The sequence below is a fragment of the Oreochromis aureus genome, linkage group 5 (assembly GCF_013358895.1).
Source record: "Oreochromis aureus strain Israel breed Guangdong linkage group 5, ZZ_aureus, whole genome shotgun sequence".
Lineage (NCBI taxonomy): Eukaryota > Metazoa > Chordata > Actinopteri > Cichliformes > Cichlidae > Oreochromis > Oreochromis aureus.
In genome coordinates, this window is record NC_052946.1 from 17,196,357 (window position 1) to 17,213,432 (window position 17,076).

General features: G+C 41.7%; 1 protein-coding gene across 3 annotated transcripts in view; it reads right to left on the minus strand.

Annotated features, from left to right (window-relative positions):
- Positions 1 to 17,076, minus strand: part of rargb (retinoic acid receptor, gamma b) — a 51,591-nt gene that overhangs the window by 22,109 nt on the left and 12,406 nt on the right. The window contains exons 1-2 of one of the 3 annotated variants that reach the window (XM_039612028.1): positions 15,958 to 16,024; positions 2,794 to 3,171 (exon numbers count right to left, since the gene is read on the minus strand). In XM_039612028.1, the coding sequence (XP_039467962.1) occupies positions 2,794 to 2,962 (169 nt within the window). In that variant the 5' untranslated portion in view covers positions 2,963 to 3,171; positions 15,958 to 16,024. Of the gene's footprint in view, positions 1 to 2,793; positions 3,172 to 14,516; positions 14,708 to 15,957; positions 16,025 to 17,076 lie in introns of those variants that run through there. The other 2 variants (XM_031747960.2, XM_039612027.1) reach the window with 2 other exon arrangements.

Below are 17,076 nucleotides of genomic sequence, written 5' to 3' on the forward strand. Positions count from 1 at the left end.
TCCTGAACCTTTGGTGCTGACCCACAACCTACAGTACAGTTTTAGGACTCTGTGTTACTTTGTTGCTCTGTTCCTACACAGTTTGATTCATATAGTTTGTGTCAAAACAAATTAAAGTTACAGTTACAGCAAATACAGGCTTAAAGAGCACAAGCTCTGCTTTAATTTGAGGGGTTGGACAACAATATCACTATACCAGTTGCAGATTAATTACATCCATTTTTTAAAATTCTGTATTTTCAAGTACTCACATGTACAGTACTGTGAAAAAGTCATGTCTCATTCATTTCTTCACATTTTGCTTCCAAGGAGCCAGACTTTTTTGTCATTTTTAAGTGATCTTGAGGAATAGTTCTCCAGGCTTTCTCGAGGTGTTTTAAAGTTTTTCTGTGGACATTTGCTGCTTTTTCACTAATTCTTTCTCCAGATCTTGTAACTGAGATTTTCAGAGGAATGTTTATTGTCTGCTTGTTAAGACACTTAACTCTGGCCAATGATGTATTCAAGCATTGAAAAGCCACATAACTTAAACATACAAAGCAGAAAACTTAGAAGCAATTTTAAACTGTATCTTAAGGCACTTTGTTACTAGCAGCCTGTCACAAAAACACATCATTTATTCACATTTCCTTAGTTGAAACCATGAAAATGCCAACGATAACACACACCTTGGCAAATTTGGCATATTGCAATGTGGTGTCTCCTTAAAAATGGATAACCGTCAGGCCTAAAAAACCTACCTAAAGAAAATGAACAGAATCTGAAACTCATGTCCTTAAGAAATAGAAAAAAATCCAGCAAAGACCTGACACAGGATCTGAGAGACGCATGTGACCTTTCAGCTGATCCATCTACTGTTCACTGAAGCCTCATCAGAGATGGTCTCAGTGGAAGGACGGCTTTCAAGAAGACATTTCATTAAGGAAAAGAATGTCCTTCAAAAAGCCTGGAGAACTATTCCTTAAGGTTTCTTAAAGAAACTACAAGAAAGCTTGACTAAGTTCATTCAGCCTATGTTGAAGAATAAAGGTGGTCACACCAAATACTGACTTTGAACCTCATCAGAACTGTGCAAACTGTTTTTCCTTATATATCCTTATATCCCTTTTACATTTTCCAAGCAAAATATAAAGAGATGAGGGATAAGTCAAGATTTTTGCACAACACTGTATTTGAACAATGTAATATTATATATCATAATTTTAATCTTCACTTTGCACACAGAGGCTGAAGTAGTAAAATATATAGAAGTTAAAATAGTGAAATATTAAAAATTATGACCACAGATATGTGCATGTAACTCTAATCTTAAGGAATAAAATATAGCCTTGATAATGCCACATAACTGTAATCCTAGATTTTATTCCAGATCTTTCACACCTTTTCTTCTCTGTCTTTTCTACACTAGCAAACAAATTTGAAATACCAATATTTCAAAAATGATATGACTGATTTGCATACAGTGTGCATACCTGGCAGTCTGTCTGAGCTTCATGTGCTTATCATCATCTATCTGGAATACTTCATGCTGTCCCTTACATCTTTCTGTCTCTGTCTGTGTATCTGTTACAGTCCCAGAGGCGACATCTCAAAGATGTAATCACAGCCTGAGTGCCATTAGCCTGAAGATCTCCCTCTTGTAGAGAGAGGCTCCAGAAAATGACTAAAGATCAGCAGATAACTGCAGCTCAGTGAACACATCATCTGTGCACACACTGACACAAACTCACACTGATTGACAAGTGTGCTCAGCAGGATTTTATAAACCTGATGTCAGCCTGACAGGGTATTTGAGACTGTGACTATAAATGCCTTCCAGTGTAGAGTGTTGAAAAAGAGGGATAAAGCAGTGTGCTCCGCAGACAATTAGAGATTAAACTAAGGTAAGACATTAAAAAAAAGTATAGTAAAGGTGAGCTTTCTAATCAGTGGCTTGTTAATGTGTGAATAATAACAAAAGTGGAAGTCCGTTTCAACAAAAAGTATGTTGCAGAAGAAGCTGATGATGTTATCATCTGTCTTTGTTCAAACCTTTGCACTCTTGCAGCGACTTTCTGTGTCATCGAGTCACAGTGAAGTGCAATAGCACCCCCTGTGACTCAAAAAATGAACTCTTTGTCCGCTTACTCTGAAATCAAGTGAGAAACCCTTTTCTGCAAACCCGCCCCCCCCACCACATATCCTTTTTAAGGAAATGTCTGTTTCAATCTTTTAAATGTAAAGATCAGTCTCCATGGAGAGTAGCAAATTACGAAAGGGGACCACTTCTTTTTCCAGCCCGCCCTCATCTGCCTGGTTTACCACATGGAAAAATGTTGGGTTTTTTTAAAAGACAAGAAAAAAAACCCTCTTCTCTTTTCTTCTCTTCTCTTCTCTCCTCTTCATCGGTGCATGATCTAAAGCCTAATTATAACCTCAATTGGCCCTAAAGACTTTTTCCAAAACTGTGGAGTCTCTACTGTCTTACACCGAAAAGCAGTGGTCAGGAGACAGACATTGGACACACTATCTTGTCTTGTGTAGGGGTGTGAGATTCTGATTTCTTGCCTCCTGACTGAACTTTACACTAGTTTAAACCGTTGTTATTATGTGACACTGTGGCATTTTTAAGACAGTTAAATATGATGTGTTGCTTTAAGGATAAGTGAAGTAACCAGTTACATCATGGTTCTCATACAAACAATTTTAAAAAATGCTTAAAGAAACATAATGGACACATGAACTGCTTCAAACTGCCAATAATACACATCTTCAGAGCAACATATAACATATATAGTAAAGTTTATTACTTACACAATGCAGCCATCTCTTTGGGGAGGTCTGCGCCGAAACGGCCAAAAAGGTGACTACTGGCCAGCAGGTCAAAGGGGGAGTGGCTCCGCATGGAGTTAAAGGTGAAGGGGTACAAGGCACGAGGGTAACCCGTCATGTGACGCACTTGGTGCTCTCTGTTGGCCGCCATCGTGACAAGTACAGTCGTGGTTTAGATGACTTTTCTCAGAATTTCTTGCCGTTTCTTCTTCCTCGTCAGGAGCCTCTGCTGAGCTTGAAACAGACTAGTGCCATTCAGCCCCTCAAAGCTGCGGGCCTGTCTGCAGTCACAGAGAGGTAAGAGGGATGCTGATGAAGGAGGATGAAAACAAGCAACCAAGACCTGGCCAGGTCCAGACTCTGTAGAGAAGGAGAGAAGAGAAGAAAGAATGGCTAAATATGCCTATTATCTTTAAAACTCACCTAAAGTTTTAACAATCCCATCAATTCATTCAAAAATCTTTAACTTTGAGCACAAACCTGAGATACCTAAAAAAGCAAACTCCAACCACGAAGCCAAATTAGAGAAAGACGTAGAAAAGGAAACAAAAGTATTGAAGAAGCAGTTGCGAGAGCTGAAGCAGAGGGGAGTACAAAACTTTCATCCTTCTTTTTGTCTGTCTTCCAAGTAGTGCAATAATTTTAGGCAATGCCATATGATTTAAATCAGCAGAACTGTACTATAAAGGGTCTCTCTGTTTCCCCTGCCAGCCTGACTCCTGCCAGCCTGCCCGAGAGCGGCCAGCTACAACATGGGTAAAGTTAACCCTTTACAGGAACACACACACACACATGCACACACATAATAACTCATTCACATTTTAACTGAAAAAAAGCAAAAAAAAAGGTCACTTTTCCTCCACTGCCTTCAAGGTGCTCGATGAGCGCAACTTTTCTCACCTTTAACCGTCTCTCAGGATTAACACTGTGACCCGTCCAAAAAGTTAAATTAGGGCAGCCCTCATATCATCTTACTCTATGACTCCCATCCCCTTCACTGATTTCATGAGTGGGTGGAGCTTAAGTCTTTGTGGTTGGGCTGTGGTAAATACAGCTCGGCCAAAGAATGTCTTGTTGTTTTGGGCCTGCTTCAGCATGGGAATCCAACACCCGGGGTGGGTGAGAGGCACAGTGAGAGAATTATGAATTTACAAATGTCCTACACTGAACTACAACTGTATGACTAACGCTCTGATTCAGCAGATACGCATACTTAGTTCTAAGTAAAACGAAAAACAAAGAGGAGGCATCAGCGCTTCATCTTCAAAAGCAAGATAGATAGATAGATAGATAGATAGAACATGTCTTGATCTATCTATCTATCTATTGATCTATCTATCAGTCTATCTGTCTACAGAGAGAAAGGTGTGATCAAAAAGTTGGTCAGCTACTGCGCTGTCATCACTAACGATGTTACTTCATGTTAAATTTGGATCAGTTTGAAAGAACGAAAATTGCAGAGTTGTGCGGTGTAAGCGGTCAAGGGGACTTCTCGGGAGCAAGTTAAAAATAGCAGCTGCCATGGAAGCTGTGTGGCACACATCTTTTGGATGTATGCTTTTACTACAAAATCCAAGGAACTCTTAAAGGTGTGGAAAGTCCTATATGATCAAACTGGTCAAACAAAGTAACTGAGCAAGAAGGCTTCTCTGCCAGAGGTGGCCAGAAAACTAACGGCCTTCAGACGGCCTCTGCAGAGAAGCTGCTGGAAGGACGACCTTTTTAATAGTGCTCCATCAATCATGTCTTTATGGCAGAGAGAAGCCAGCTTGGTATTTGCTAAACAGCATTTATGTGAAAAAAAAGAAAAGAGGGCATGATGAGTGAACACTGACCTCTCTAAACACTGTCTGTGTGGTCCTCACCTGGCTCATAGGTGTCAAACATATGGCCAGTGGACCAAAACTAGGTCTAATAATGCCCATTAGAAAGTTTACAACATGTTTTTTTGTTTTAGAAATTTTTGCTGTCTATATACATACTAAGAAGAATGCAACACCCAGGAGCGCCCAGGAGCCATGATGACACAGTTCTTGGGTGTTATAATAGAAGTATTTTTTAGTAATGACAGTCGTTGGACAGAAGATGGGAAAGGGGAGCGATTCTTTCCTGCTCCGGTCAACTACAGATCAAAGTGGACTGTGCGTGGTCCACCGCTGACCCCTGCCTTTTACAGGGAAGCATGGTGGTTGTAGCATCATGCTATGAGAGGGTTATTTTCAGCAGCAGGGACATACAGAAAGACACTTGAAGAAAACCCGGTTCCAAAGTGAGACTAGGAAACAGCTCACCTTTCAGTTCAATTTCGACCCAAAGTACACAACCTCAGCAACCCTGGAGTCACTTAGAGGTTCACTGATAGTGTTTTAGTGTCCTTTAGCAGCAGCCTGGCCAAAGCTCAGACAAAAAACTTGGATAGTGGCTCAATGATGCTTCCCAACCAATCTGATGGTGCCTCAGAGGATCTGGCAGGAGGAACGGAACAAACTGCCCAAATTTAGGTGCGCATAGCTTGCAGAAACCAAAAACACTCAAAAGCTCCATCCGCTGCCAAAGGGGCCTCTACAAAGTACTGAATAAAGAGGTACTAAATAGTTTTGTAAAAGAAACTTTGAAGGTATTAAAAAGATGGTTTAACTTTGTTATTACTGATTACAGATTTACAGGAAGTGGCGGTATGCGGTGCTGGAACGATTTATCTGACAACTTTAAAAAGGGAAACGTAGCATAGTGCTAAAGTGCTTCTTACTGTCATTGACAGTAACAGGGTGGACCAACTATTCAACTAATCCACAGGCTGCGATTACTAGAGTAAAACTCTTTTACGTCCACTTTCTCCCACAAACACACACATACAGTAGACGTTACACATACACACAAAGCCACAAAGTCAGCGCAGTGAGTGTTGTTTTAAAAGTCATATTTCCCGTATTGACATATTTTCTGTAACTGCTTGGCTCTGCTGTGGTTTTTTCTTCCCTGTGAGGGCCAGTCAGGGAGAGTCCCTGCAACTATTTTTCACAAAGCCGTTTCGTGTTTGACGATAAAAGAATGTCAAACACAGGTCGGACAAAGTGTGCAGCGATTAAAAACAGGATTACACGCGCGGTGTGGAATGGCCACGTTTTGTAAAACTTATGCATACACATGCCTCTCTGAAAGCAGGACACGGAGAGACAGTCAAGAACGGACATGCAGGCTGCCGCGGCGAGTGCGCACAGATGTTCTTTGACTTTAATCATGTTCATGGGCAAGTAATCAGTGGAAAACACACAACGTTCACACATGCCGAAGCGCCACTGAAAGTGGCAATTGACCTTGAAGAATGAAGTAGTAAATATAGGACAGAGAATCCTATCGCAGATGCAGCAACTTCGAGTTGACTCTTTAACCAATCAATTTCAAAGGCTGAAATCAGTACTATGAAAGCCAGATGCATAAAAGGATTGGGATGAAGAAGAAAAAATAAAGTGTCGAAAGCCGAGGAAAAAGATGGAAAAAAGAGGGAAACAAAGGAAAAGAGGGAAAGAGAGAGAGGGTGGAGGGGGGGGGGACATAGAGGGAGTTTCAAGCATCTGGCAGGCCATGTGTAAAAAGTGAACAGAGTCCTATTAATTAGAGCCATACTGCAAACGGCATTAATAACAGAATGAGCAGACTGTGGTACGGCAGTATGGGAGGGGAAAGAGGGGAGGGGGGAGAAAAAGTGGGCAGAGCGGTTGCAGAAAACATACATAAAAATAAAGAAACTACTTTATTTCCACTAATAAACTATGAAATAATGAGTGCCCAAGCCAAGGACTGGTTTCTTTCTCTCTAATGAGCAACACCCCCGCCCCCTCATTCTGCCTCCGGGGGGAATACACCTTCGGTAGGCCAACAAAAGTGGCGCTGTGTCTCCGGGCCTCCTGGCCTAAATGCTGCTTTTATGAGACCTGGCTGGGTCAGGTCAAACTGGGTCATCTGGTCCTGGTCGTGCTGACACACACTCACACATGTACGCACGCACACAAACACACATAAAACTGATGCTCTTTTTTTTTCTCCCAGATTTTTGAGGATGAAAAAACAGACTTGCTGCAAAGAAAAAAAAGGATGGGGGTTTCCAGCAGTGTTATTAGCTTGTTTTCTCTTAACTTCCATCAAACCACACGACTGGAGCCACATCATTGTCTTTGATGCAGTGTTGCAACACTTTTGTTCAGCTGTAAACAGACGAAAGTCAAAAAACAACTTTCTGAATAACATGTTTTAAGCTCTTATTAGGAACATTATCTGGATTCAGTTATCCTGGGTGTAAGTGTTACTGAACTTTATGGGTTTTTCCAACCCAATTCGGCTTGAGGTTATAGTTATGAAACCACACACACACACACACACACACACACACACGCATGCACACACACACAGACTAGCATTTCAGGAGTTGGCCTCACCAAATCTAACATGCAAGCATCATGCTATTAATGTCTCCCTTTCCCAGGATTAACTAACCAGATGCAACACTTACGCAACCCATGCGTAGGCATGGTACTACAAATGGTTGGAGGACTTTGCCAACAAAACCTGCAATCATCTGTGAAAGGGGACCCTGTCAATACTTGTGCTCTTTTCAGTTGGCAGCATTTGAAAATTTTTATATTGAACAAGAGTTTACAAACCACCCCCAGGTTGTTTTATGGAGATCTGTGTTCCTGCAAAAATGCCTGAACAAAAGGGCAAGTGCAATATTTTCTTTGGTTTGGAAGCCACAAAACCCCATATAACAGCCACCATTTAATTAAAAGGCAAGTGGGTTCAAACTGCACCCACACTGTGTTTTAAACTAGTTTTTTCTATTTTCCTACACTTCTAACCAGCCTAGCCTCTGTTTTAAAGTCTTCTGAAGAAAAAAAAAGAAAGAAAACCAAAGCAAACAAAGCTTAATGGCAGCACTCGTGAATGGCTGTATTCAAATCTAAAAACTGAATAACTGCAGTTTTGTGGCTCAGGAGTTAGAGCAGGTCATCCACTAATTGGAAGATTGGTGGTTCGATTCCTGGATCCTTGTAAGTGACCTTGAGCAAGATACTGAACCTCGAGTTGCTCATTCACACTCGTGCATGTTAGATAGAAAGCATGTATAAATGTGTGTGTGTGAATGGGTCAATAATACATGTTGCATAAAGTGCTTTGAGTCCTCAAGCTGAGCAGAAAGGTGCTATATAAGAACATAGAGATACAGCAGAAAGCTGTCCACACAGTGTCTAAACAGTCCCATTTGTCCACACAAAAAACCAAGGGTCATTATTTTAAGAGTTCATTTAGGCAGACAGTTTTGATAAGTTGTTTTGACAGGTGACAAATGGCCAATGTACAGAATCATGCTGACAAAGGGGCATGTTTTTACAATTATCCACCTTAGCACGGAAATAAGCTCGGCTTCCACCATTGCTTTAAAAGAAAATGATTTCTTTTTCTCTGTGGCAAGACGTTTTGTAAAACTGTAAAAACACATTATGCAGGGTGGAGTCGGGCTAACACTGCAGTAGCAGCCTCAGGAAATAGCCTTGGTCTGGTGACAGATCATCAGTCTTTGGCGTATTGACAATTTGGTCACAACTTCAATAAAAGCTCTGTTGGCACGGAGATAGTGTGCCTTAACGTTTTCAGTCAGACAGATAAATTAAGACTTTTGCGTCTGAGAAAAGAGTGGTAGCAGAAAATGTTTCTAGCCTAACCCCTCTCTGCATCCTCGCTCAACACTTACTACATCCTCTCCTCTGGCCACAATAGGGACTGGAGGTCTGGTCCCAGCAGAAAGCCATAGCGCCACAGAAATGAAAAAGCAGTCACACTCAGAAAGAAAACTCGCATCACTCAGAATCCAAAACTTCTGCTGTGTGCTATTGTGAAACAATACATCAGCATCACACCAGAAAAATAAGCTCCACACAAACCTATGTGCGACAGCTCAGTGTATCATGCACGCATGTAACATTTATAACATGATTTAAAGTAGGCCAATTACATAAAAGAAAAAAGAAAACTCTTTAGTGGAAACATAAAATATTGGGACTTTTTTCCCTCTAGGTTCCCTGCTCTTTTTTGTGGCAAACATATTTGTCCCTCAGATTTTTCCACTTCTTCGTACATTCCCTCATGTCCATTTCAGTAGTTTCAGCTATCTCCTTCCAGGAAGCTGCTGACGTTTGTGAGTCCTTATATTTAGACTATGATTATTATTTTGTTATTCTCTCACTGATGAATTAAAAAATTGTGTCGAGTTCCCAAAAACCTCATATATCATATATGATAGACCAGGCGTTAAGGAGCTAAGGTCTGATCATCAGCCACTTGACTCTGAATCCAAGCACGGCTTAGAGTTTGATCCTTAGATTCTTAAATCTCAAAACCTTACTGCTCTTAGATTATCACTGCATTTAGGGGGAGCTGGTTTTCTCCTTGTAAGGATGATTTGGAATACAGTTAGGCTGTTTTTTGTGTGCCAGTGATGCAGTGTGGAAAGAGTAACCACAGATAGGTTGTCTCCAGTCTCTGTGTACTGTTTTGTTGAACGTTGCTCTTCATGCTTTTAACTACGCGAGGTAAACACTGCATTTGTATCTGTGACAAAACCTTCACAGAGCTCTTGTGCGGGGCGGGAATTTGATATTGTCTGAGGTTTGAAAAATTCAGGGAACTGTGCATATATGGAAGTTTACTGAATTAAGGAATATATGACCAGTTTTAGAAAGTAAATGTTAACATTTTGTACTAACAGGCTGGGTCATGTAAATGCGTGTTGCTGTCTGGGTGGAGCACAGAGGTGATACAGAGCTCATGCTTGGAGGAGATCCAGCTACTACAAACTGGAACCGCACACAATGAATGCTCTGCTCCACATCACCGATGCCCCTATTGTATTTGATCAAGTGGTGAATAAGTGCTCAATGTTGGCACATTTGATGCATTACACAACAATGTTTTCTGTTTATTGATTATGCAAAGTGTGACAATGTTTCAAGCGTTTACAAAACATAGTTTATCTGATATTAAACACATAAACATTGGAAGCTGGAATTTCCGAGTCCCTGGCTGGAATTTTTAACCGAAACGCTCCTTCAAGTCAGAATTCCAACGCATAAAGTCAAAGCAGCCCCGCAGACCCCGGCTAAACAATCCAAGATGGCGGCAGCACACGTGAACAGCATTGCAGTGCATTGCTAGTGATGCATGGATGGCTATACTTTGCTAAGCAGCAAAGCAAATCCTGTTTTCCTTGCTTTTACGACTACTGGAACACGCTCTGCTCCGACATCGAGGCCAACGAAACGCTCTGGTCTGTCGGCTGAGAAAAAGGTCACACGAACCCAAAACGGCCGTTTCTTCACTTCAATTTTCTTTGGACTTTTTTTGTTTTGCTTTTAGTAAATATAAAGTTCAAAAGATGTTCTCACTCTACCCAACCATTTAGTCATTCTTCTTTTCAAAGCATCAAGTGTAGTTCAATCCAGGGCGATGTGCGTCAGCTGGAAAATAGGCAGGTATTCAAGGGTAAAGTGCTACAGGCTTATTCTTGTGTAGTTCTTTTGTGGCTCTGAGCTTTGCTTATCTGCATCTGTCCCCCTCTCTCTTTCTGTAATCTACTCGCCATTGTCAATCTAAGATCAAGCAAACAGTATTCTATGTATTCAGCTTCTTTTGGCGTGCAGACTAAAAATGTGCTTACAGGCTAGAAAGGAATTTCTAATGGAAACAAATGCAGAGAAAAAAGAATCTGGTTTTGTTGAACGTGAACCATAGATACAGATGTATCTATGGAGACAGTAAGGAAATAAAGAGCCCAAAGTCGGTGCCGAGTGTGAGCGGACACAAAGGTTGAAAAGTCCCCCGAAAAACAGCCAAATGCAAGGAAAAACATGACTTCAGCGGGGACAATTAGCTGTAAACCATAAACCACAAACTAATCTGGCTTAGTGAGTGCAGTCAGTCAGACATGAGCTATGCTGGACGGGGCGAGTAGGAAATGCATACACTGACACACAAACACCATTACAGAGGAGAAAAAACACAGGCACCATCACCCATAAACAGCGTAATTAGATTTTCCAACAAATGACCGTACTATATTTTATGTCAAACTGACACATAAAAATGTCTTTTGAGGAGTACAAATACTGCTTTGCCATAAACCATCAGTGTCTGACAGCCATCTTATAACCACAAAATGTTTCTGGCTGTGGGGAACACATATTTTCAATTTATGCACGCAATTATGTCGTTCGCTTCGTCGAGACTGTACATTCGAATGTAAATATTAGGTATCAAGATACTATTTGATAGCTATTTTTCAAGTATTATTACTGATAAATATGCTTCCGAATCATTGCAACACATCCATCTTATTACAGCAGGGGTGTCAAACATAAGGCCCAAGGGCCAGAATCTGCTCGCCAAAGACTCAAATCCGGTCGGCTGCACGCTTGCATTGCATAGGACTAACAACCAAGTTGTAGTGAAATTTAGAAAAGACGTTTGGCTTCAAAGTAAAAGTTGTGCTTTACTGCTGAAATCAACAAGTTCTGGAGTGCAAGATTTTCTAAATGGGGAAACATAGTGTGTGATAGCAATCCTCAGATAGCGCTCATAGGTGTGGCTAGTTTTATGGGTGATTTACAAAAGTTGTGCTGTTTTCTAAACACGGGCGCAATTAGCAACAAATTGCAGGTTGCAAATGTTACTAAATCTGTTCGCAATCTAGATTTAATCATTCACCTCCCTATATTTATGCCTTGAGAAAGGAACTCCCAGAAATACATATGCAACAGGGTCAGTTGCGACAATCTCAGTTCCCACCTCTTACACGCAATCTTGTCACTGGGCTCTTTAAATACCAATAGCACTCTTTACAGGTTCATAGTGGTGACTATGGCAAACTGTTAGCAAACAAAACAAAGAGGAGGAATAGCAAGGTGGTTTTCAGCGCAACAACCTATGCCTCTCTGCAACTAATTTCACCAATGAGTTGCAGGTTGTTTTTCCCTAGCCACCAGTGGTTGCCAGGTGGTTGCCAACTGATCTCTAGGCCGTGTGATTGGAAACTAATCAAAATAATGCTCAGCAGACAAAACATTGATCCTGTGTTGCTACTATGCGAACTTGCCAGAAAATGTAAATTGACTGTAATTCTTAGCTTCACTTTGGTGAACACGTTTAAAAGACGAGACGTGGCATGACTTGGAATAACAAGGAGGCAATTCTGTGTTAGCAGTGCTAATTGGGATGATGCTAGTGATAGTAATGTTTCGTAAATGGCACAATGTTGTCATTATGTGAAGGCTACCCTGTGGGCTGCTGAGGCTCTCCATGTTGGCGCTGGGGTCAGCTCCTGTTGCTTGAGGCTCAGCAGCTCAGTCGTGGGTCAGACCTTACTGAGGCGTTCAGTAGGCAGCTTTTCACTTAGCATTAAAGTCAAATGTGACACACACAAACACACACATACACAACCTCAGTCTGTTTCTCGCTGTTCCACCACAGAGAGGATTAGAAGAGCGTTTAAAGGACTCATAGCCTGTGCTGAAGAGCAGCCCTGGGCCATGATTAAAAACACTGAGATGCTCTTTAGGCACACTGAGACACATTGAGCCTTGTTTGGGGGAAAAAGTGCAGCGAAAGCAACAATGAATGTTACAAGTAACGTCCAAATCTCTGAAGCCAATTGGGAACGTTACAGCGAACCACAGCCAGTGCACGGCTCTCACCAAAATCTCTCTAAATAACTCTGTGGACAATATGTAATTCTGAGGAACAAGAAAACATTTGTGTCCTCCACTCTCAAAAGCAAGTAGCAAGCACTCGCTTCTTTGTTCTGGAAGTTCCAAGTTTCCATTTATATGTAGTAACCAAGAGAGCAACCCATATAAAATGAAACTCAGCTGACATGGACAAGAAAAAAAAAAGATGGAAGCTGTGTAAGGGAGACGAAATAAAGGAGAAAGAAGTCTATGAGACAGAGGGAATAAAAGAGAGAAAGAGAGAGGAGCCAGACATCCTTCTCAGCCTGAGGGGCTGTCAGTCTTGTACAGAACAATGATGAGATTGCAATGCAGTTAAACACGTTTTATCTAACACACCCAAACACATAAACATGCAAGCAGACAAATATTGTCTCTAACAGCTTTTTTATGCAGAATAAAACAAACAAACAAAAAAACAAGGCTTAACCAACTGCAGATGGATCATAAATATTAAACCTCAAATGCTGAAGAGATCCAACCTGGAATTAGCGCGCTCAATAGCCGGCACTCTACAGAGATCCGCCAAGAAAGAAAATGAACAACTGATGAAAAGAAAGGTGAAGAGAAGAGAAGCCATATTCAGTGAGTCTCTCAACCGTTCTCCACCTTGTGATCGCTCTAATATAATATGCATCGTTTTACACCCAGTTGTTTATGTCCTATTTGTAGACTCGTGCACTTTTCCTCCGGACATGCTGATGAACATTCCTCCCGACATTAAGGAAAATGAATCTGGAATAGATTTGTCGAGAGTTTGCTAGAGGAGCTCATAGCGAGGCCTCGCATTGCACGGTGCGAGCACTCCCCTCAGTGTAGTGCTAGGAGACAGATGCAGGAAAGCTCAGCTCAGCTGGGAAGAGGCACTTAGCATGCAAATAACATCTTAATCACGATCATCAATCAAGCAATGCATCTGTATTTATATAGCACATGTCGCACAAAGGATGCTATTTGGAATGATTCAGAGTGCACAAAAAGAGCTTGTGTTTCAATATGTGGCCATCACTAAGCTTATTCACACATACATACACACTTTCTCTCTCTCACACACACACACACACACAGATAATGCAAAGCAGGAGTGGTGATCAGACACACACCAGACTGTCTTGTGATATCCGGAGTAACTGATTTCAATGTTTCCATCCAGCTTATATAATTGCGTGGATGGGAACCTGTTTATATAACCTTCAGCAGGGGATGAGTGGCTGTGTGTGTACACACTCAGGTAGTCTAGACCTCCTCAGCCATTTGTGATGTTGATGGAATGATCCATCAACTCTGACAGTCAGGCTGTCGGCCGAAGGGGCCTGCAGGCTGTAGAAGCCACTTCTTCTGTTGCTGGAAGTGTGTCTGATAGTTAGGAAGCTTGTGTAATACCCCCATATCTGATGTATGCAGCATGTAATGCGCTGTATGGGAACTGTGCCATCCTTGAAAATTCTGGGGGAATTTCAACATCCATTTCAGCTGATTTCCTTTCCAAGATCGTCATTTGAACAACCGTGAATCAGAGTTTGGGAAGTCGGGAATTAACCGCAGAGCTGTACGCTCATCCGAGGGCAAAACAAATGAGGACGCACGCACACGGACACAAAGATTTACACAAGTATTCATCATCTGAAACGGAGAGCACACGCAAGTGCCGATCAGCTTTCATTCGCTTGCCGAGCTGTTTCTGTTGTTCTTTCTCCTTCTCTCAAAAGCTCTGTTCTCAATTAAAGCTGTCCTCGGGAAACTCAATCTCCCCACTCATGCTGCCCCAGAAACACACACACACACACTGAGAGGGAGAGGGAGAGAGACAAGAGAAACACGAACACATCTCACTCATGCTCTGACATGTCCTCTGTCTGTCTTCTTTCTCTTGCAAACCGCCAACTTGAATTAAGTTATAAGGAAAGTAAGACTGAAAAGCAAACTTACCAGACCGGGGAGAGGGGGGGTCAAAGAGGGAAACACCACACAGAAGAGTGGTTTGTAAGTCAGTGGAGAAATGAGCCGAGGAGGAGTGTAGTTGTTGAGTTTGTCAGTCAGAAGTCGCTCTCGCAGCAACGTTTGAGCTCAGCCTGTTGCATTCCTCCTACCTCTCCTTTTCCCGTCTCTCTCTCTTTCTCTTTCACCAACATACACCCTCTCTCTCGCTCTCTCTCTCTCTCTCCTCCTGAAATCATTGTGTACTTTGATTCACAAACCCTGCCTCTGTCACGTGATCCAACACTTCAAATATACAGCACATTTTTTACCAGCCACAGAATGCCCGAAGGCAGGGAAAACAGGGTCTAAAAATCTTAGGTTTCAACTTGCTGAACCCCCACCACCCCCACCAACACCACCGCCACCTCTTACCCCCACCCCTCTCTTTCTTTGTCTCAAAGTCTGTGTCTCTCTCTTTGCCTTCACTCCATCTACCGCATGCTGTCAGTCAACACTCTTTTTGTGAGGCTTCAACTGTGTGGCCGTTTGTTTTGAATTTCTAAATTTGTTCATCCTTTTCTCGCCGTCCAAAGATAGACCTAAACCAACACACGTACGCGCGAGAGAGCGGCGCGCACGTGTACGTACAGCCGCCCTCATGAAACAGTGACTAACTCACAGACATACACAAACACACACAAGCCGCAGAGGGCTGCACACCTTTGGGGATATCGGTGTCAGTTTTTGGCATTTGCTCCATGTTTACAATGCCTTGACTTTGGGACTGCGGCCAGCCAATGTGGGAGTCCGGGGGCCTCGAGCCACTCAAGGGCTACTCAGTGGGTTATTGTGACTAAATGTTCCTGATGGGATAGAAATAAACCCTAGCATCCCTGTGACTCAGGGTGATGGAAACAATAGTTTAAAACCGTCAAATGTGATACTAGTAGTGCCAATTTTCATTCAACATTCAACATGTCCATTTAAAGTAAAAAGAATGTAACTGATTGCAATTGAGTAATAATACAGATAAACTGTGTACAAGTATGGAAATCAAACCTCAACGCACTAATGAAAATTGCAATCGTGCATTTAAAGTGATGCAAATACGCAAAATTTGCAAAATTTACCAAGTGTCACGGGAACCCTGGCATACACGTCAGTTTTCATTAAATCTCAAAAATGCAAATGCTGTGAACTGTTTTCCATCTTGCCTAGCTTGAGAAATACAAAGGGCCATTCTCTTAGCAGTCACCACACCTTTAACTCAGTTAAAGTGGAGTCTTTTCCTCCTACAGGATTTTCCTAAGCAAATCAGCCCTGTCGTTTTCGGGTAAGGAAACGTTTAACAGAGATACATTTGATCCATGATGAGATCAAACCTGGCCAGACGGGCCTTGAGGGACAGAGCTGACTGCCTCTCCATGTCAGAGATAAAACTGTCTGCTACCGTCTGCCTGACTGGCCTCAGCGGTGAGCCGGCTCATTACAGGCCCGTCCACAACAGCAACAGCGAGCAGCGCGGCGCAGGTCGACTTCCAGCACAGGAGCTTTACCCTCAGGTTGACTGACCAATTTTAATCAGCCAAGTATTTAAGCAGATTGATTTAACACGAGTAATTCAGTGCCATGCTAAATATCTGTGAATAAGTGGACCTAAGTTATTACGCTTATTATCGATAATATCAGACTAACGTATCTCTTTTTACATTAAAAAATGACTATAAAATTAAATAGTTCCTCCACACTCGGTCTCTGTAGGTGATTATATTTTACAATATAAATGCCAACATGAGAATGACATACAGTAAAGAACAGAACACTGAAAAGAAATCTAATCACAGTCAATTTTACTTTAATTTGGTTAATAACCTATATTTATTAGTAGTCAGACTCTCACTTTTGGTTTATGAAATATTCATATTAATATAAAACGTGAAATGAAAAAAGTTGACTTTTTGTTTGAGTAGTACAGAGCAGGTTCAGTTTGGTCAGTTACCTGATACCTGTGTGTGTCTGCACTGATCGGTTGCCATTAAATAGGTGTAGTTAGATGGAGATGGAGGGTGTCGGTTTTGATTTGTGTGTTTAATCTTTCATCTGTGTTTCCTCCTGGAAAAGTTTGGAAGTCTGGAAAAGACTTTGATGCTAAACAAGTTATATTTCAGTTCAGAATGAAGTGCTTCTATCGCCGTGCAATACTTTATGAACAGTGCGTGTGTCGGTGACTCCCCACCTAACCGGCGACGGCTAAAGAAATATGTTTTGGATTACTCAGTACATCCCGAGCTCCTTTCATACATGATATGAAAACAACAGACCTAAGCCACGGTGAAAAATGAATAGCGGAATATGTAAAGAGATCTGTAAAGATATGTTTTGTGTGTTTAAACAGTAGAATGAATGAAATACCTGGAATGGATTTTCTGGGATTTCATGTACAAATACAGGACGTTTTATTCGCATGTTGTTGCCCACTCGGTCACACCAAAACTTTTATTTTGAACTTAATGTAAAAAACAACAGAAGAGTGTCACACAGATATTTATGGAACTATTATTATTTTGGT